This window comes from Oncorhynchus gorbuscha, linkage group LG03 (genome assembly GCF_021184085.1).
Source record: "Oncorhynchus gorbuscha isolate QuinsamMale2020 ecotype Even-year linkage group LG03, OgorEven_v1.0, whole genome shotgun sequence".
Classification (NCBI taxonomy): domain Eukaryota; kingdom Metazoa; phylum Chordata; class Actinopteri; order Salmoniformes; family Salmonidae; genus Oncorhynchus; species Oncorhynchus gorbuscha.
Window position 1 is genome coordinate 29,987,013 of NC_060175.1, and position 12,913 is coordinate 29,999,925.

The 12,913-nt window shown below is 40.2% G+C and overlaps 1 protein-coding gene across 2 annotated transcripts; it reads left to right on the forward strand.

Annotated features, from left to right (window-relative positions):
* The first annotated feature begins 960 nt into the window (after positions 1 to 960).
* Positions 961 to 9,575, forward strand: LOC124031186 (probable Bax inhibitor 1). Of its 2 annotated transcripts, none has more exons than XM_046342127.1 (10): positions 961 to 1,111; positions 2,607 to 2,705; positions 5,831 to 5,939; positions 6,158 to 6,278; positions 6,905 to 6,953; positions 7,049 to 7,146; positions 7,393 to 7,472; positions 7,640 to 7,740; positions 8,026 to 8,101; positions 8,378 to 9,575. In XM_046342127.1, exons 2-10 carry the CDS (start codon positions 2,650 to 2,652, stop codon positions 8,399 to 8,401), a joined length of 714 nt encoding a protein of 237 aa, XP_046198083.1. In that variant the 5' UTR covers positions 961 to 1,111; positions 2,607 to 2,649; the 3' UTR covers positions 8,402 to 9,575. The 2 variants fall into 2 exon arrangements, with proteins under 2 accessions (XP_046198083.1, XP_046198085.1); XM_046342129.1 differs by having other exon boundaries at positions 8,381 to 9,575.
* Positions 9,576 to 12,913: the final 3,338 nt, after the last annotated feature.

Genomic DNA, 12,913 nt, shown 5'->3' on the forward strand with positions numbered 1-12,913 from the left:
GAATGCTATTTGGCCCTAAACAGAGAGTACACAGTGGCAGAATACCTGACCACTGTGACTGACCCAAACTTAAGGAAAGCTTTGACTATGTTTAGACTCAGTGAGCATAGCCTTGCTATTGAGAAAGCTGGCTCTCAAGAGAAGACAGGCTATGTGCACACTGCTCACAAAATGAGTTGGAAACTGAGCTGCACTTCCTACCAAATGTAGACACATATTTCCCTCAGATTACACAGATCCACAAAGAATTCAAAAACAAACCCAAATTTGATAAACTCTTATATCTACTGGGTGAAATACCACAGTGTGCCATCACAGCAGCAAGATTTGTGACCTGTTGCCACAAGGGCAACCAGTGAAGAACAAACACCTTTGTAAATACATCCCACATTTATGTTTATTTATTTTCCATCGTTACAACACTGTATATTGACATAATGTGACATTTGTAATGTCTTTATTATTTTGGGTCTTCTGTGAGTGAAAAAAACAACAATAAAAATGGACATTACTGTTAATCTTTATTGTTTTTTTTCACTTTTGTTTATTATCTACTTCACTTGCTTTGGCAATGTTGACATATGTTTCCCATGCCAATAAAGCCCTTAAATTGAAATGATATTAAAGAAAGGAGTAGCTCTGGCTAAAGTACGTAAAGAAGCTGCAAGACTATTCTACTCAAGATAGACCACAGCATTTCGTTTCAAATGGGAACAAATAAGTCATAGTGGGCAGAGCCAAGCACGCATGTATTTGATAGAAATCTAAACAACGCAATTTTTAAATAAACTTTTGCAAAGGTTAAAACCTACAAAACTCAGTCCACTCTGTTCGTAACAGATTCTAGTTTTGGCAACAGTAAACGGCATTGAGATGAAATGTTTCATCGATGAGAACCTTTGCATAATTCCGGCCAAAATCCATCTCACTCCTTCTTCTCCCACTGGGCTTCCTCTCATCGCCATATTTGGTAGTGAGCGGAAACGCCAACCGGATGCTTCACACTTGTACTAACAGTGAAATATCTGGCTCATCTGTGGAAACAGCTTGCCTTTCGTTAGCTATTTAAAAATATATCTGTTGCTGATCGTTGTCCAAATATCACCATCAGGTAATTTGTATTATATATAAAATGCATCTATCCAGAAAGTTGTAAACGACACCTGTCCTTATGTTCGTTTTGACGTCTGACAATGAAAAGCGTTGTTAGCCAATGTCGATGCTAACATAAACTAGCTAGTTAGTGGGCTTGTTCGACATTGTAGCCAACAGTGTAGGCGGCTACCGACTGACTGATCTAAATAACTGCCCATTAAAATGTCTAGATCAGTCAGTCAATTCACCCAAGCTACATTACGTTTTTGATGCTCTCGAACACGCCCAATGTTAGCTAGCTAACGTTAAATAGTTGACTTTCTACTCACATTTTATTTATCCATAATAATGATCTAACGTTAACCTATTACCTGGTTTTTTATGTAAAGGGTTGTGGTTAGCTATATTACAATAGGCAACTGTAATTAATCGGAGTGAAGTTGGCTAGTTTTAGATAACCTTACACGAAACGGCGAACAAGCTAAGTTTGTTTGAGTTACGCATGATTGGTTAAGGGCCTTCGTTAGCCAAGTTGTCTAGGATAGCGTGCTGGTATTAGATGTCTGGCTATCATGACAGCGCCCCCTTCAACTAGCCATCTGTTTGGGAGCATCTAAGCGCTAGCTATCTTAGTTTACGATTACATTAAATAGCTAGATACATTAACAATGTAATCTGAAGTGAGTTAGTTAGCTTCCTGGTTGCACTATCCTCTTCCACCACTACAAGCACTTACCGCGTTCATGTACTAGTCGGAACTCGGAAATGTACGACTTGCTTACTAGTTGTCGTTATACTCGTGACGCGTTTAACCATTTGGCAAGTCGTACAATTCCGAGTTTCCTAGTTCAGACTAGCGAATGAACATGGCAACTGTCATTTTGAATCAGTGCGTTTGTGGCCTGAGGTCATTTGTCGACTCTTGTGCGATTACGACAAGGTTTCATTACGTTTGACAAAAGTGTTGACTATTTGTTTACTGTAGGCCTAATTACCCGTAATAGTTTGTTACTCTGGGGGATTTTGGCCAAGGTGTGTAGCAATAGTTGCTTACCGATAACTAAGTAAATCTGAAACGTAGCCAGAGATGGTCATGGTGAGACTGAGTGCTATATAAGAATTTAACTCAGGAAGCCCCTTACCACAATCCCTTACAACCAAGTCAGTAAAAAGCTAAACCCCATCCCAGACCTTCATAATGCCAGACTAATCATTACACGAATTATTGCTTTGCATAACAGGAGGCTACATTCGTTCAATTTCAAACCCACACAGTTAACTTTAGCTGTCTATTTGATCTGTCCAAGTATGTGATCCACAATATAAAGAATGAAGTGAAAAGTACTTTTGGCTCGGGTGATTCAGCAAGATATATATTTTTTTCACTTTCATTCCAGGACATATAGCTAGTTCAAATTTGATTTAATTAAGAAGGCTGTTTTTATTTCAATCCATTACTGTACTAATCAACAGTAATGCCTAATATCCATCACATATTTGTTTTGTTTCAGGAAATTTGACTCCAGGGACAGGGTCCAACCAAGTTCAGACAAGATGAACATGTTTGATCGGAATATACATTTTGATTCCCTTTTTAAATTTTCCCAAATGTAAGTAACTTGCTTGGTTTACTATTTCCACACACTATCTGACAACATTAAGGAGACTTACTAGCATCATTAGTGTTGTCATCATGAGTCAGTCATTGAACAGAAGCAGTCTGTACTGGTCACTAACAGGCTTTGCTACTGTTGCAGGCATTGATGTGTTACTAAATTACAATATGACTAGATTAGTCCTAACTGATGAGTTGGACATTTTATGTTAAAATACATTTTCTGTAGAGCTAAACCTGTTCCTCATACAATAAAAAATCTCCCCTTGATCTCGCGTCCTGCTCTACTCAGGCTACAAGCATACCTGATTCTGGGTGGGTTGGGTGTAGTGATAGATCAATTCTCTGTTGATGTTAGGCTTTGTGGGTGTTGCATGTGATGTGCACTACCGTTAAAACGTTTGGGGTACCCTAGAAATGTCCTTGTTTTTGAAAGAAACGCTCATGTTGTACATTAAAATAACATCAAATTGATCAGAAATGCAGTGTAGACATTGTTAATGTTGTAAATTACTATTGTAGCTGGAAACGGCAGTTTTTTAAATGGAATATGTACATAGGGCATACAGAGGCCCATTATCAGAAACCTTCACTCGTGTTTCAATGACACGTTGTGTTAGATAATCCAAGTTTATCATTTTAAAGGGCTAATTGATCATTAAAACACCCTTTTGCAATTATGTTAGCACAGCTGAAAAATGTTGTCCTGATTTAAAGAAGCAATAAAACTGTCCTTCTTTAGACTAGTTGAGTATCTGGAGAATCAACATTTGTGGGTTCAATTAGACCCAAAATGGCCAGAAACGAAACTTTCTTCTGAAACTTGTCAGTCTATTCTTGTTCTGAGAAATGAAGGCTATTCCATGCCAGAAACTGAAGATATCGTACAACGCTTTGTACTACTCCCTTCACAGAACAGTGCAAACTGGCTCTAACCAGAATAGAAAGAGGAGTGGGAGTCCCCAGTGCACAACTGAGCGAGAGGACAAGTACATTAGACTGTCTAGTTTGAGAAACAGACACCTCACAAGTCCTGAACAGGCAGTTTCATTAAATAGTACCCGCAAAACATCAGTCTCAACGTCAACAGTGAAGAGGCGACTCCGGGATGCTGGCCTTCTAGGCATGGTTCCTCTGTCAAGTGTCTGTTCGACCATCTTAATCTTTTCTTTTTATTGGCCAGTCTGGAATATGGCTTTTTCTTTGCAACTCTGCCTGAGACATGAGATACATAGAGAAGATTAAGAGAGATGTGTGTGTGTATGTATATACAGTTGAAGTCGGAAGTTTACATACTTAGGTTGGAGTCATTAAAACTAGTTTTTCAACCAGTCCACACATTTCTTGTTAACAAACTGTAGTTTTGGAAAGTCTGTTAGGACATCTACTTTGTACATGACACAAGTCATTTTTTTCCAACAATTGTTTACATACAGATTATTTGGTAGAGCATGGCGCTTGTAACGCCAGGGTAGTGGGTTTGATCCCCGGGACCACCCATACGTAGAATGTATGCACACATGACTGTAAGTCGCTTTGGATAAAAGCGTCTGCTAAATGGCATTTATTATTATTATTATTATATTTCACTTAAAGTTCACTGTATCACAATTCCAGTGGGTTAGAAGTTTACATACACTAAGTTGACTGTGCCTTTAAACAGCTTGGAAAATTTCCATAAAATGATGTCATGGCTTTAGAAGCTTCTGATGGGCTAATTGACATCGTGTGAGTCAATTGGAGGTGTACCTGTGGATGTATTTCAAGGCCTACCTTCAAACTCAGTGCCTCTTTGCTTGACATCATGGGAAAATCAAAAGAAATCAGCCAAGACTTCAGAAAAAAACATTGTAGACCTCCACAAGTCTGGTTCATCCTTGGCAGCAATTTCCAAACTCCTGTAGGTACCACATTCATCTGTACAAACAATAGTACGTAATTATAAACACCATTATAAACACCATGGGACCACGCAGCCGTCGTACCGCTCAGGAAGGAGATGCGTTCTGTCTCCTAGAGATTAATGTACTTTGGTGTGAAAAGTGCAAATCAATCCCAGAATTTAAGCAAAGGACCTTGTGAAGATGCTGGAGGAAACAGGTACAAAAGTATCTACATCCACAGTAAAACAAGTCCAATATCGACGTAACCTGAAAGGCTGCTCAGCAAGGAAGAAGCTACTGCTCCAAAACTGCCATTAAAAAATAAAAGCCAGACTATGGATTGCAACTGCCCATGGAGAAATAGAACTGTTTGGCCATATTGACCATCGTTATGTTTGGAGGAAAAAGGGGGAGGCTTGCAAGCTGAAGAACACCATCCCAACCGTGAAGCACGGGGCTGGCAGCATCATGTTGTGGGGGTGCTTTGCTGCAAGAGGGACTGGTGCACTTCACAAAATAGACAGCATCATGAGGAAAGGAAAATTATGTGGATATATTGAAGCAACATCTCAAGACATCAGTCAGGAAGTTAAAGCTTGGTTACAAATGGGTCTTCCAAATGGAAAATGACCCCAAGCATACTTCCAAAGTTGTGGCAAAATGGCTTACGGACAACAAAGTCAAGGTATTGGAGTGGCCATCACAAAGCCGTGACCTCAATCCTGTAGAAAATTTGTGGGCAGAACTGAAAAAGCGTGTGTGAGCAAGGAGGCCTACAAACCTGACTCAGTTACACCAGCTCTGTCAGGAGGAATGGGCCAAAATTCACCCAACTTATTGTGGGACGCTTGTGGAAGGCTACCTGAAACATTTGACCCAAGTTAAACAATTTAAAGGTAATGCTACCAAATACTAATTGAGTGTATGTAAACTTCTTACCCACTGGGAATGTGATGAAAGAAATAAAAGCTGAAATAAATAATTCTCTGTACTATAATTTGGACATTTTACATTCTTAAAATAAAGTGGTGAGCCTAACTGACCTAAGACAGGGAATTGTTACTAGGATTAAATGTCAGGAATTGTGAAACTGAGTTTAAATGTATTTGGCTAAGGTGTGTGTGTGTGTGTGTGTGTGTGTGTGTGTGTGTGTGTGTGTGTGTGTGTGTGTGTGTGTACACACACACGTACGTGTCTGTGTGTTCCTCATACAGTACAACTCTCCCTTCTGTCTCAGCTCCCGCTCCACTCAGCTGCACCTGAAGAATGTCTACTCCAGCCTGGCCCTGTGCATGTTTGTGGCTGCAGCTGGAGCCTACGTCCACGTCATCACCAGACTATTCCAGGTAAATGGAGATAATGGTAGCCATAGGAGCAAGTACAACCAAACTTAAGCACTCTATTAGTGTTGTAACTATGAAGAACACTTACGTTTGGGGTAGATTTCACAAGAGGGCCATATAACATGATTGTGTGGTAATGTTTCGCATTAACTGGTTATTGACAATCACCATTTATCTTATTACATTATAATAACTGTTGCTGTGTGTTTTATGTCCATTAGGGTGGGCTGTTGACAATAATGGGCTCCCTGGCCATGATGGTCTGGCTGATGATGACCCCCCACTGCCCTCAGACGGAGAAGAAGAGACTGGCTATCCTCTCTGGCTTTGCCTTCTTCACAGGTAATATCTTGTGGACAGATCTACGTAAATATAACTGGTAACGTAGGGGCTGTCGGGAAGGAATGGGACGTGTAGGATAACGAGCAGCAGTAGTTTCATTGTTTGGGTTTTCCGTCACTGGTTATTTGGACAATCACGATTTCGCAGGTGTTAGCATTTTTTGGAAGGGGAGGGGACATTCAGCCCCGTAACTTGCAGAGAGGGGGTGGAGCTCCTCGTTCCGCTCTGTTTTAGCATCTCTTGATCCCTTCTCTTAACACCTATGGACCCAGAACTTAATTGAGCAGCTGAGCAATTACACAAGATTTTAGTTCTGGGTTAACCACAAGGTTACTTGACATCTGCCTCATAGCGCTGTCAGAAAAGGGCCTACACTGTGTGTGTGTGTGTGTACTTTTTCACTCACCCTCATGCATTTTAAAAGCTTTGGATTGGTGCAAACATGGCTGGAGGGAGTTGCCACCATATTCCTTACACCAGTCCATTCTTTTTAATAAATCCTTGAGGGGGAGGGTACGAGTGCACACTTCCAAAGAAGGGTAGAGAATCTAAATGCAGCCTATGTATTTTTAGCTATTGCAGTGATCATGTGCTGATATTTTGTTTTGTTTTCTTCTCCATTCCAGGTGTTGGTTTGGGCCCAACCATGGATTACATAATCTCTATTAACCCTAGGTGAAATGACAATAATGATCTGTAAGTAGCTAGTTTCCTTTTGACTGAAGGTTTTTTCTAAATGTTTCTCATATCTACTCTCCTTCTCCACCCAGCATCATAGTTACAGCCTTCCTGGGGACGTCCATCATCTTTGTGTGCTTCACACTGAGTGCTCTTTATGCCCAGCGTAGGAGCTTCCTCTTCCTCTGGGGTAAAGTGTTGTCTGCTGCTAACCACATTGTAATGTGAAGGAATTGAAACTATAGAACGTAAACTTGCACACCTTGACGTGCTACTAGGTCAGATGCATGGAGAAAATAGTCTAGTTATTACCAGTGTCCTGGAGTTTGATTTTTTTTATTAAGGGACTGAAACTAATCACTCCGGTTTTAGTGAAACTGTACTGTTGTACAAAATAAATGTTACTAAATTAAAATACCCCATGTCTGCCTTTCAGGTACTCTGACATCCGGATTGTCCATCCTGCTCCTGGTCTCTTTCCTCAACATGTTCCTGGGGTCTGTCATGTTGTTCAAGGTAAGAGGAAAACAACCTACTATAGTCAAGTTTGCATTGTTTTGAATAGTAATAATACTATACACAGTGCTGTCCAACACTACTCTTCATGGACTTAGTTATAGTATGACTTACAGAATGTGTGCTAGTTGTCATTTTTACCCAATCAAGTGTTTTTGTGTGTGTAGGCTCACATATACCTTGGCCTGGCCATCATGTGTGCATTTGTGCTATTTGACACTCAACTCATCATTGAGAAGGCTGAGATGGGAGACAAAGACTACATATGGTAATGGGGACACACTCTCTGGACCTGGTGAAGAGGGTGGGGGACTAGTTGTTGAAACAGTCTTTTGCCATTGTGATCTAGAATTTACAAATGTGCATGGGTGTCTCTCAGGCCATGCAATCTTTCCTTATCCAACATAGTAAAACGTAGAGTAGGGTATACAATGCAATTGGTACGGACTTGGTATTATGTAGACTGTGTCAATAGCTTGGCTCTTTTCTAATGAGCTTTTCAAGAGTTTTATAAGATATTTGTTAACTCTTTTCTCTCTTCACCCTATTGAAGGCACTCTGTGGATCTCTTCTTGGACTTTGTGACTATCTTCAGGAAGCTAATGGTTATTTTGGCCATGAATGAGAAGGTACAATACTGGCAAGGGTGCTCTAACACAGTGCATTTTGATATAGTATACCAACTATACTATAGTTCCACTAACTCTTATACACATTGCTATGTTTTGAACAATCTAATAACATGCACATAGGACCAGAAAGCATCTTAAATACTATGTATGATTAACCAGCATAGTGTACCTTATAGTAATCTTGTACTTTGCCCTGCCAGGTTAATAATGGTTTGAGGTTAGTTAGGTGAGAATTTGTCTGTTTTATGTATTGAAAATATGTTATTTATTTAGCAGGACAACAAGAAGAAGCAGTAAATTAAGTGGAGGAAAGATCTGTGACCTGGAATTGCATCAGGAGTGCGTCTGGTGCATTCGCCTTAACTGCTTGATCATTATGAATTATTTAGACCATGATTTGATTTTGTTCTTTGGTATATTGTCTTAATTTTTAGGAACCGATTGGTTGCATTTGGAATTTGACTTTGGCGTAAGGTTTGATGTCTTTGAGCTTTGATGTAAAGGTCTAGAAGTCCCATTTTGAAGGGACCGTGTAGTTGCTTTGAAGTAATTAACGCAGACTTATTTTGATAGTTATTTTCACATTGTGTTGAGGAGACGATTAAAAAACAATATATATTTTCCATGTGAACAATGCCTCAAATTATTAAAGGCCACTTTTTATATACCTACTGATAAGTACAATGACAGTTTGCATTTGTGGGACCTCTTCAGCAGCTGTTAATATAATGGAAATGGATACATTTACTGCAAAGAGGATGATAATTCTGTGAATATTATCTGTTCAGTTGGGAATTCTGCCACTTAAATAACCCCCCACACCATATTCGTCTCATAACAATGACATCGCAGGATTTCAGCGTTGTGATGAATGAAGAAGAGTTCGTAGGGTGGTCATTTACATGGTTTATCATTGTTATTAGCATACCGGTATAAGAAATATTACTACTTCTATTACAGTACAATCCCTTTCTCGGACATTTATTTTATGTCTGTTAACTGATCAGAGTAATTTACTGGTTTCATTTAAGACATTGTCTTTCTCAAAGTGAGGATGCTCTTATATCACTATTTTTATTTTGTAGGTTGTCATTTAGGGGATGTTCTCAGTTTTTTTTTTATAAGATGCAAGCGATTGCATTCGAGGATTTTAATCATGTTAAATATCCAGACCTGGCCCAAAGCACCTGCATCAACATAACAAATGATTGCTATAGGAGTTGTAATGGTAATTGCTGGTGGTGTTGTCCGCTATGGTGTCTAGAAAGTGATATATATATTGATTGACTTGTGTTGAGAAGTGTAATATATTTTCCAGATATTTATTTTGTCAAGCTTGTTCTGTCCTTTCCTTAAAAAAGGATTCGGTGCTTGAAACGGGTGAACAGTAGAGAACCTGTGTTTCATGTGCTATGGATTTGATTTTATGTATTGAGGTGAAATGAAATAAATAAATCCCACTCATCTTAAAGGAATGTCCAGGAGTAACAAAATTGATTTACAAGGTGCACTTACAGTTGAATTGAGAAGTAATCTCTTGTGACAGGGGTTATGGGATTAATTGAGAAGTAATCGCTTGTGACAGGGGTTATGGGATTAATTGAGAAGTAATAATAATATAATATATGCCATTTAGCAGACGCTTTTATCCAAAGCGACTTACAGTCATGTGTGCATACATTCTACGTATGGGTGGTCCCGGGAATCGAACCCACTACCCTGGCGTTACAAGCGCCATGCTCTACCAACTGAGCTACAGAAGGACCATCTAATCTCTTGTGACAGGGGTTATGGGATTAATTGAGAAGGTATGGCATTTCTGCCAAATTCAAACTATTCCAGTCAATTCAGTCACTGAAGCACATGGCATAGCATCCAATTACCAGTCAGAACTAGTCCTCTTCTACCCATTAATTCTGCGTCCTTGGCTAAAGGAAGGATGAGCTGCTATGAATGTTTCTTCCTAGATGTTGAGGGGAATCAAGATGCAGGGAAATTAACGGTTTCCATTCTGATATGTGTCATATTCCTTAGGTTTTCAACATTGGTTGAATGAAATTGAACAGTCAAAGATCCTCCCTGCTAGGCTTTATTTTCTTAAAGTGCCAATAACAATACAGGTTTACCAAAATATTACTTCTCATCTGAGGATTTTACGGTTTCAAAAATTAAATAACTGCTCTCTTATACTGTGAGAACTTTTGCTTTTCCAGAAATTGCTGTTGTAAATCTGCTAAATTAATGTACGAATAAAAACGTTAAAATAAGGTTTAAATCAATAGGACTTGTAATTTATGTTCATTATGATTTTTTTATGGGTTGCAAAGTATCACACACATCCCAAGGGTCTTTTAATCCTTAGTCTATTGATGCACCTGTGCATCAATCTAATTAACATGATAAAAACATCCCATACAAAATCTGTCAGTTTAAGATGATTATTTTTTGCATGGGCTTCATCTCAATCCAACACATCAGCCTTTGTCAGCCTTCCAAATCTCCGGTGGAAAGTGGCTACAGGACTGTCAGACCAGGAGACATCCCAAAAGTTGGTATTCTCACAAAAATGTTTGTTTGGCCTTTAACTATTTTGACCACTATGGAAAGAGTCCTGTGGGACTCGCCTGAAGTCAGTACCGCCGATGTGGAAACTTCTGTCTCTACCGTCCAAACTGTTTGGACAACAAACGAATATGCTAATTTGCTCTTCAATCCCCACAAGTGTCATGGGACTTGTCTCAAGGTAACCCATACAAATGTCATGGGACTTGTCTCAAGGTAACCCATACAAATGTCATGGGACTTGTCTCAAGGTAACCCATACAAATGTCATGGGACTTGTCTCAAGGTAACCCATACAAATGTCATGGGACTTGTCTCAAGGTAACCCATACAAATGTCACGGGACTTGTCTCAAGGTAACCCATACAAGTGTCATGGGGCTTGTCTCAAGGTAACCCATACAAATGTCACGGGACTTGTCTCAAGGTAACCCATACAAATGTCATGGGACTTGTCTCAAGGTAACCCATACAAATGTCATGGGACTTGTCTCAAGGTAACCCATACAAATGTCATGGGACTTGTCTCAAGGTAACCCATACAAATGTCATGGGACTTGTCTCAAGGTAACCCATACAAATGTCATGGGACTTGTCTCAAGGTAACCCGTACAAATGTCATGGGACTTGTCTCAAGGTAACCCATACAAATGTCATGGGAATTGTCTCAAGGTAACCCGTACAAATGTCATGGGACTTGTCTCAAGGTAACCCATACAAACATCATGGGGCTTGTTTCAAGGTAACCCGTACAAATGTCATGGGACATGTCTCAAGGTAACCCGTACAAATGTCATGGGACTTGTCTCAAGGTAACCCATACAAACATCATGGGGCTTGTTTCAAGGTAACCCGTACAAATGTCATGGGACTTGTCTCAAGGTAACCCGTACAAATGTCATGGGACTTGTCTCAAGGTAACCCATACAAACGTTATGGGGCTTGTCTCAAGGTAACCCATACAAATGTCATGGGACTTGTCTCAAGGTAACCCATACAAACGTCATGGGACTTGTCTCAAGGTAACCCATACAAATGTCATGGGGCTTGTCTCAAGGTAACCCATACAAATGTCATGGGACTTGTCTCAAGGTAACCCATACAAACGTCATGGGACTTGTCTCAAGGTAACCCCCACAAGTGTCATGGGACTTGTCTCAAGGTAACCCCACAAATGTCATGGGACTTGTCTCAAGGTAACCCCACAAATGTCATGGGACTTGGGTCCTTCTGTAGCTCAGTTGGTAGAGCATGGCGCTTGTAACGCCAGGGTAGTGGGTTCGATCCCCGGGACCACCCATATGTAGAATGTATGCACACATGACTGTAAGTCGCTTTGGATAAAAGCGTCTGCTAAATGGCATATATTACATATATTACTTGTCTCAAGGTAACCCATACAAACGTCATGGGACTTGTCTCAAGGTAACCCCCACAAGTGTCATGGGACTTGTCTCAAGGTAACCCCCACAAATGTCATGGGACTTGTCTCAAGGTAACCCCACAAATGTCATGGGACTTGTCTCAAGGTAACCCCACAAATGTCATGGGACTTGTCTCAAGGTAACCCCCACAAATGTCATGGGACTTGTCTCAAGGTAACCCCCACAAATGTCATGGGACTTGTCTCAAGGTAACCCCCACAAATGTCATGGGACTTGTCTCAAGGTAACCCCCACAAATGTCATGGGACTTGTCTCAAGGTAACCCCACAAATGTCATGGGACTTGTCTCAAGGTAACCCCACAAATGTCATGGGACTTGTCTCAAAGTAACCCCACAAATGTCATGGGACTTGTCTCAAGGTAACCCCACAAATGTCATGGGACTTGTCTCAAGGTAACCCCACAAATGTCATGGGACTTGTCTCAAGGTAACCCCACAAATGTCATGGGACTTGTCTCAAGGTAACCCCCACAAATGTCATGGGACTTGTCTCAAGGTAACCCCCACAAATGTCACAAATGTCATGGGACTTGTCTCAAGGTAACCCCCACAAATGTCATGGGACTTGTCTCAAGGTAACCCCCACAAATGTCATGGGACTTGTCTCAAGGTAACCCCCACAAATGTAATGGGACTTGTCTCAAGGTAACCCCCACAAATGTCATGGGACTTGTCTCAAGGTAACCCATACAAATGAATGGAGGTAGTTTTGTGGCAACAAAAAAGCGGTTAAATATGTAAAAAAAATATTTAAAAAATCCTAAGCTTTCTTATCTCCTAGATATTAGGACAGACACTTAAA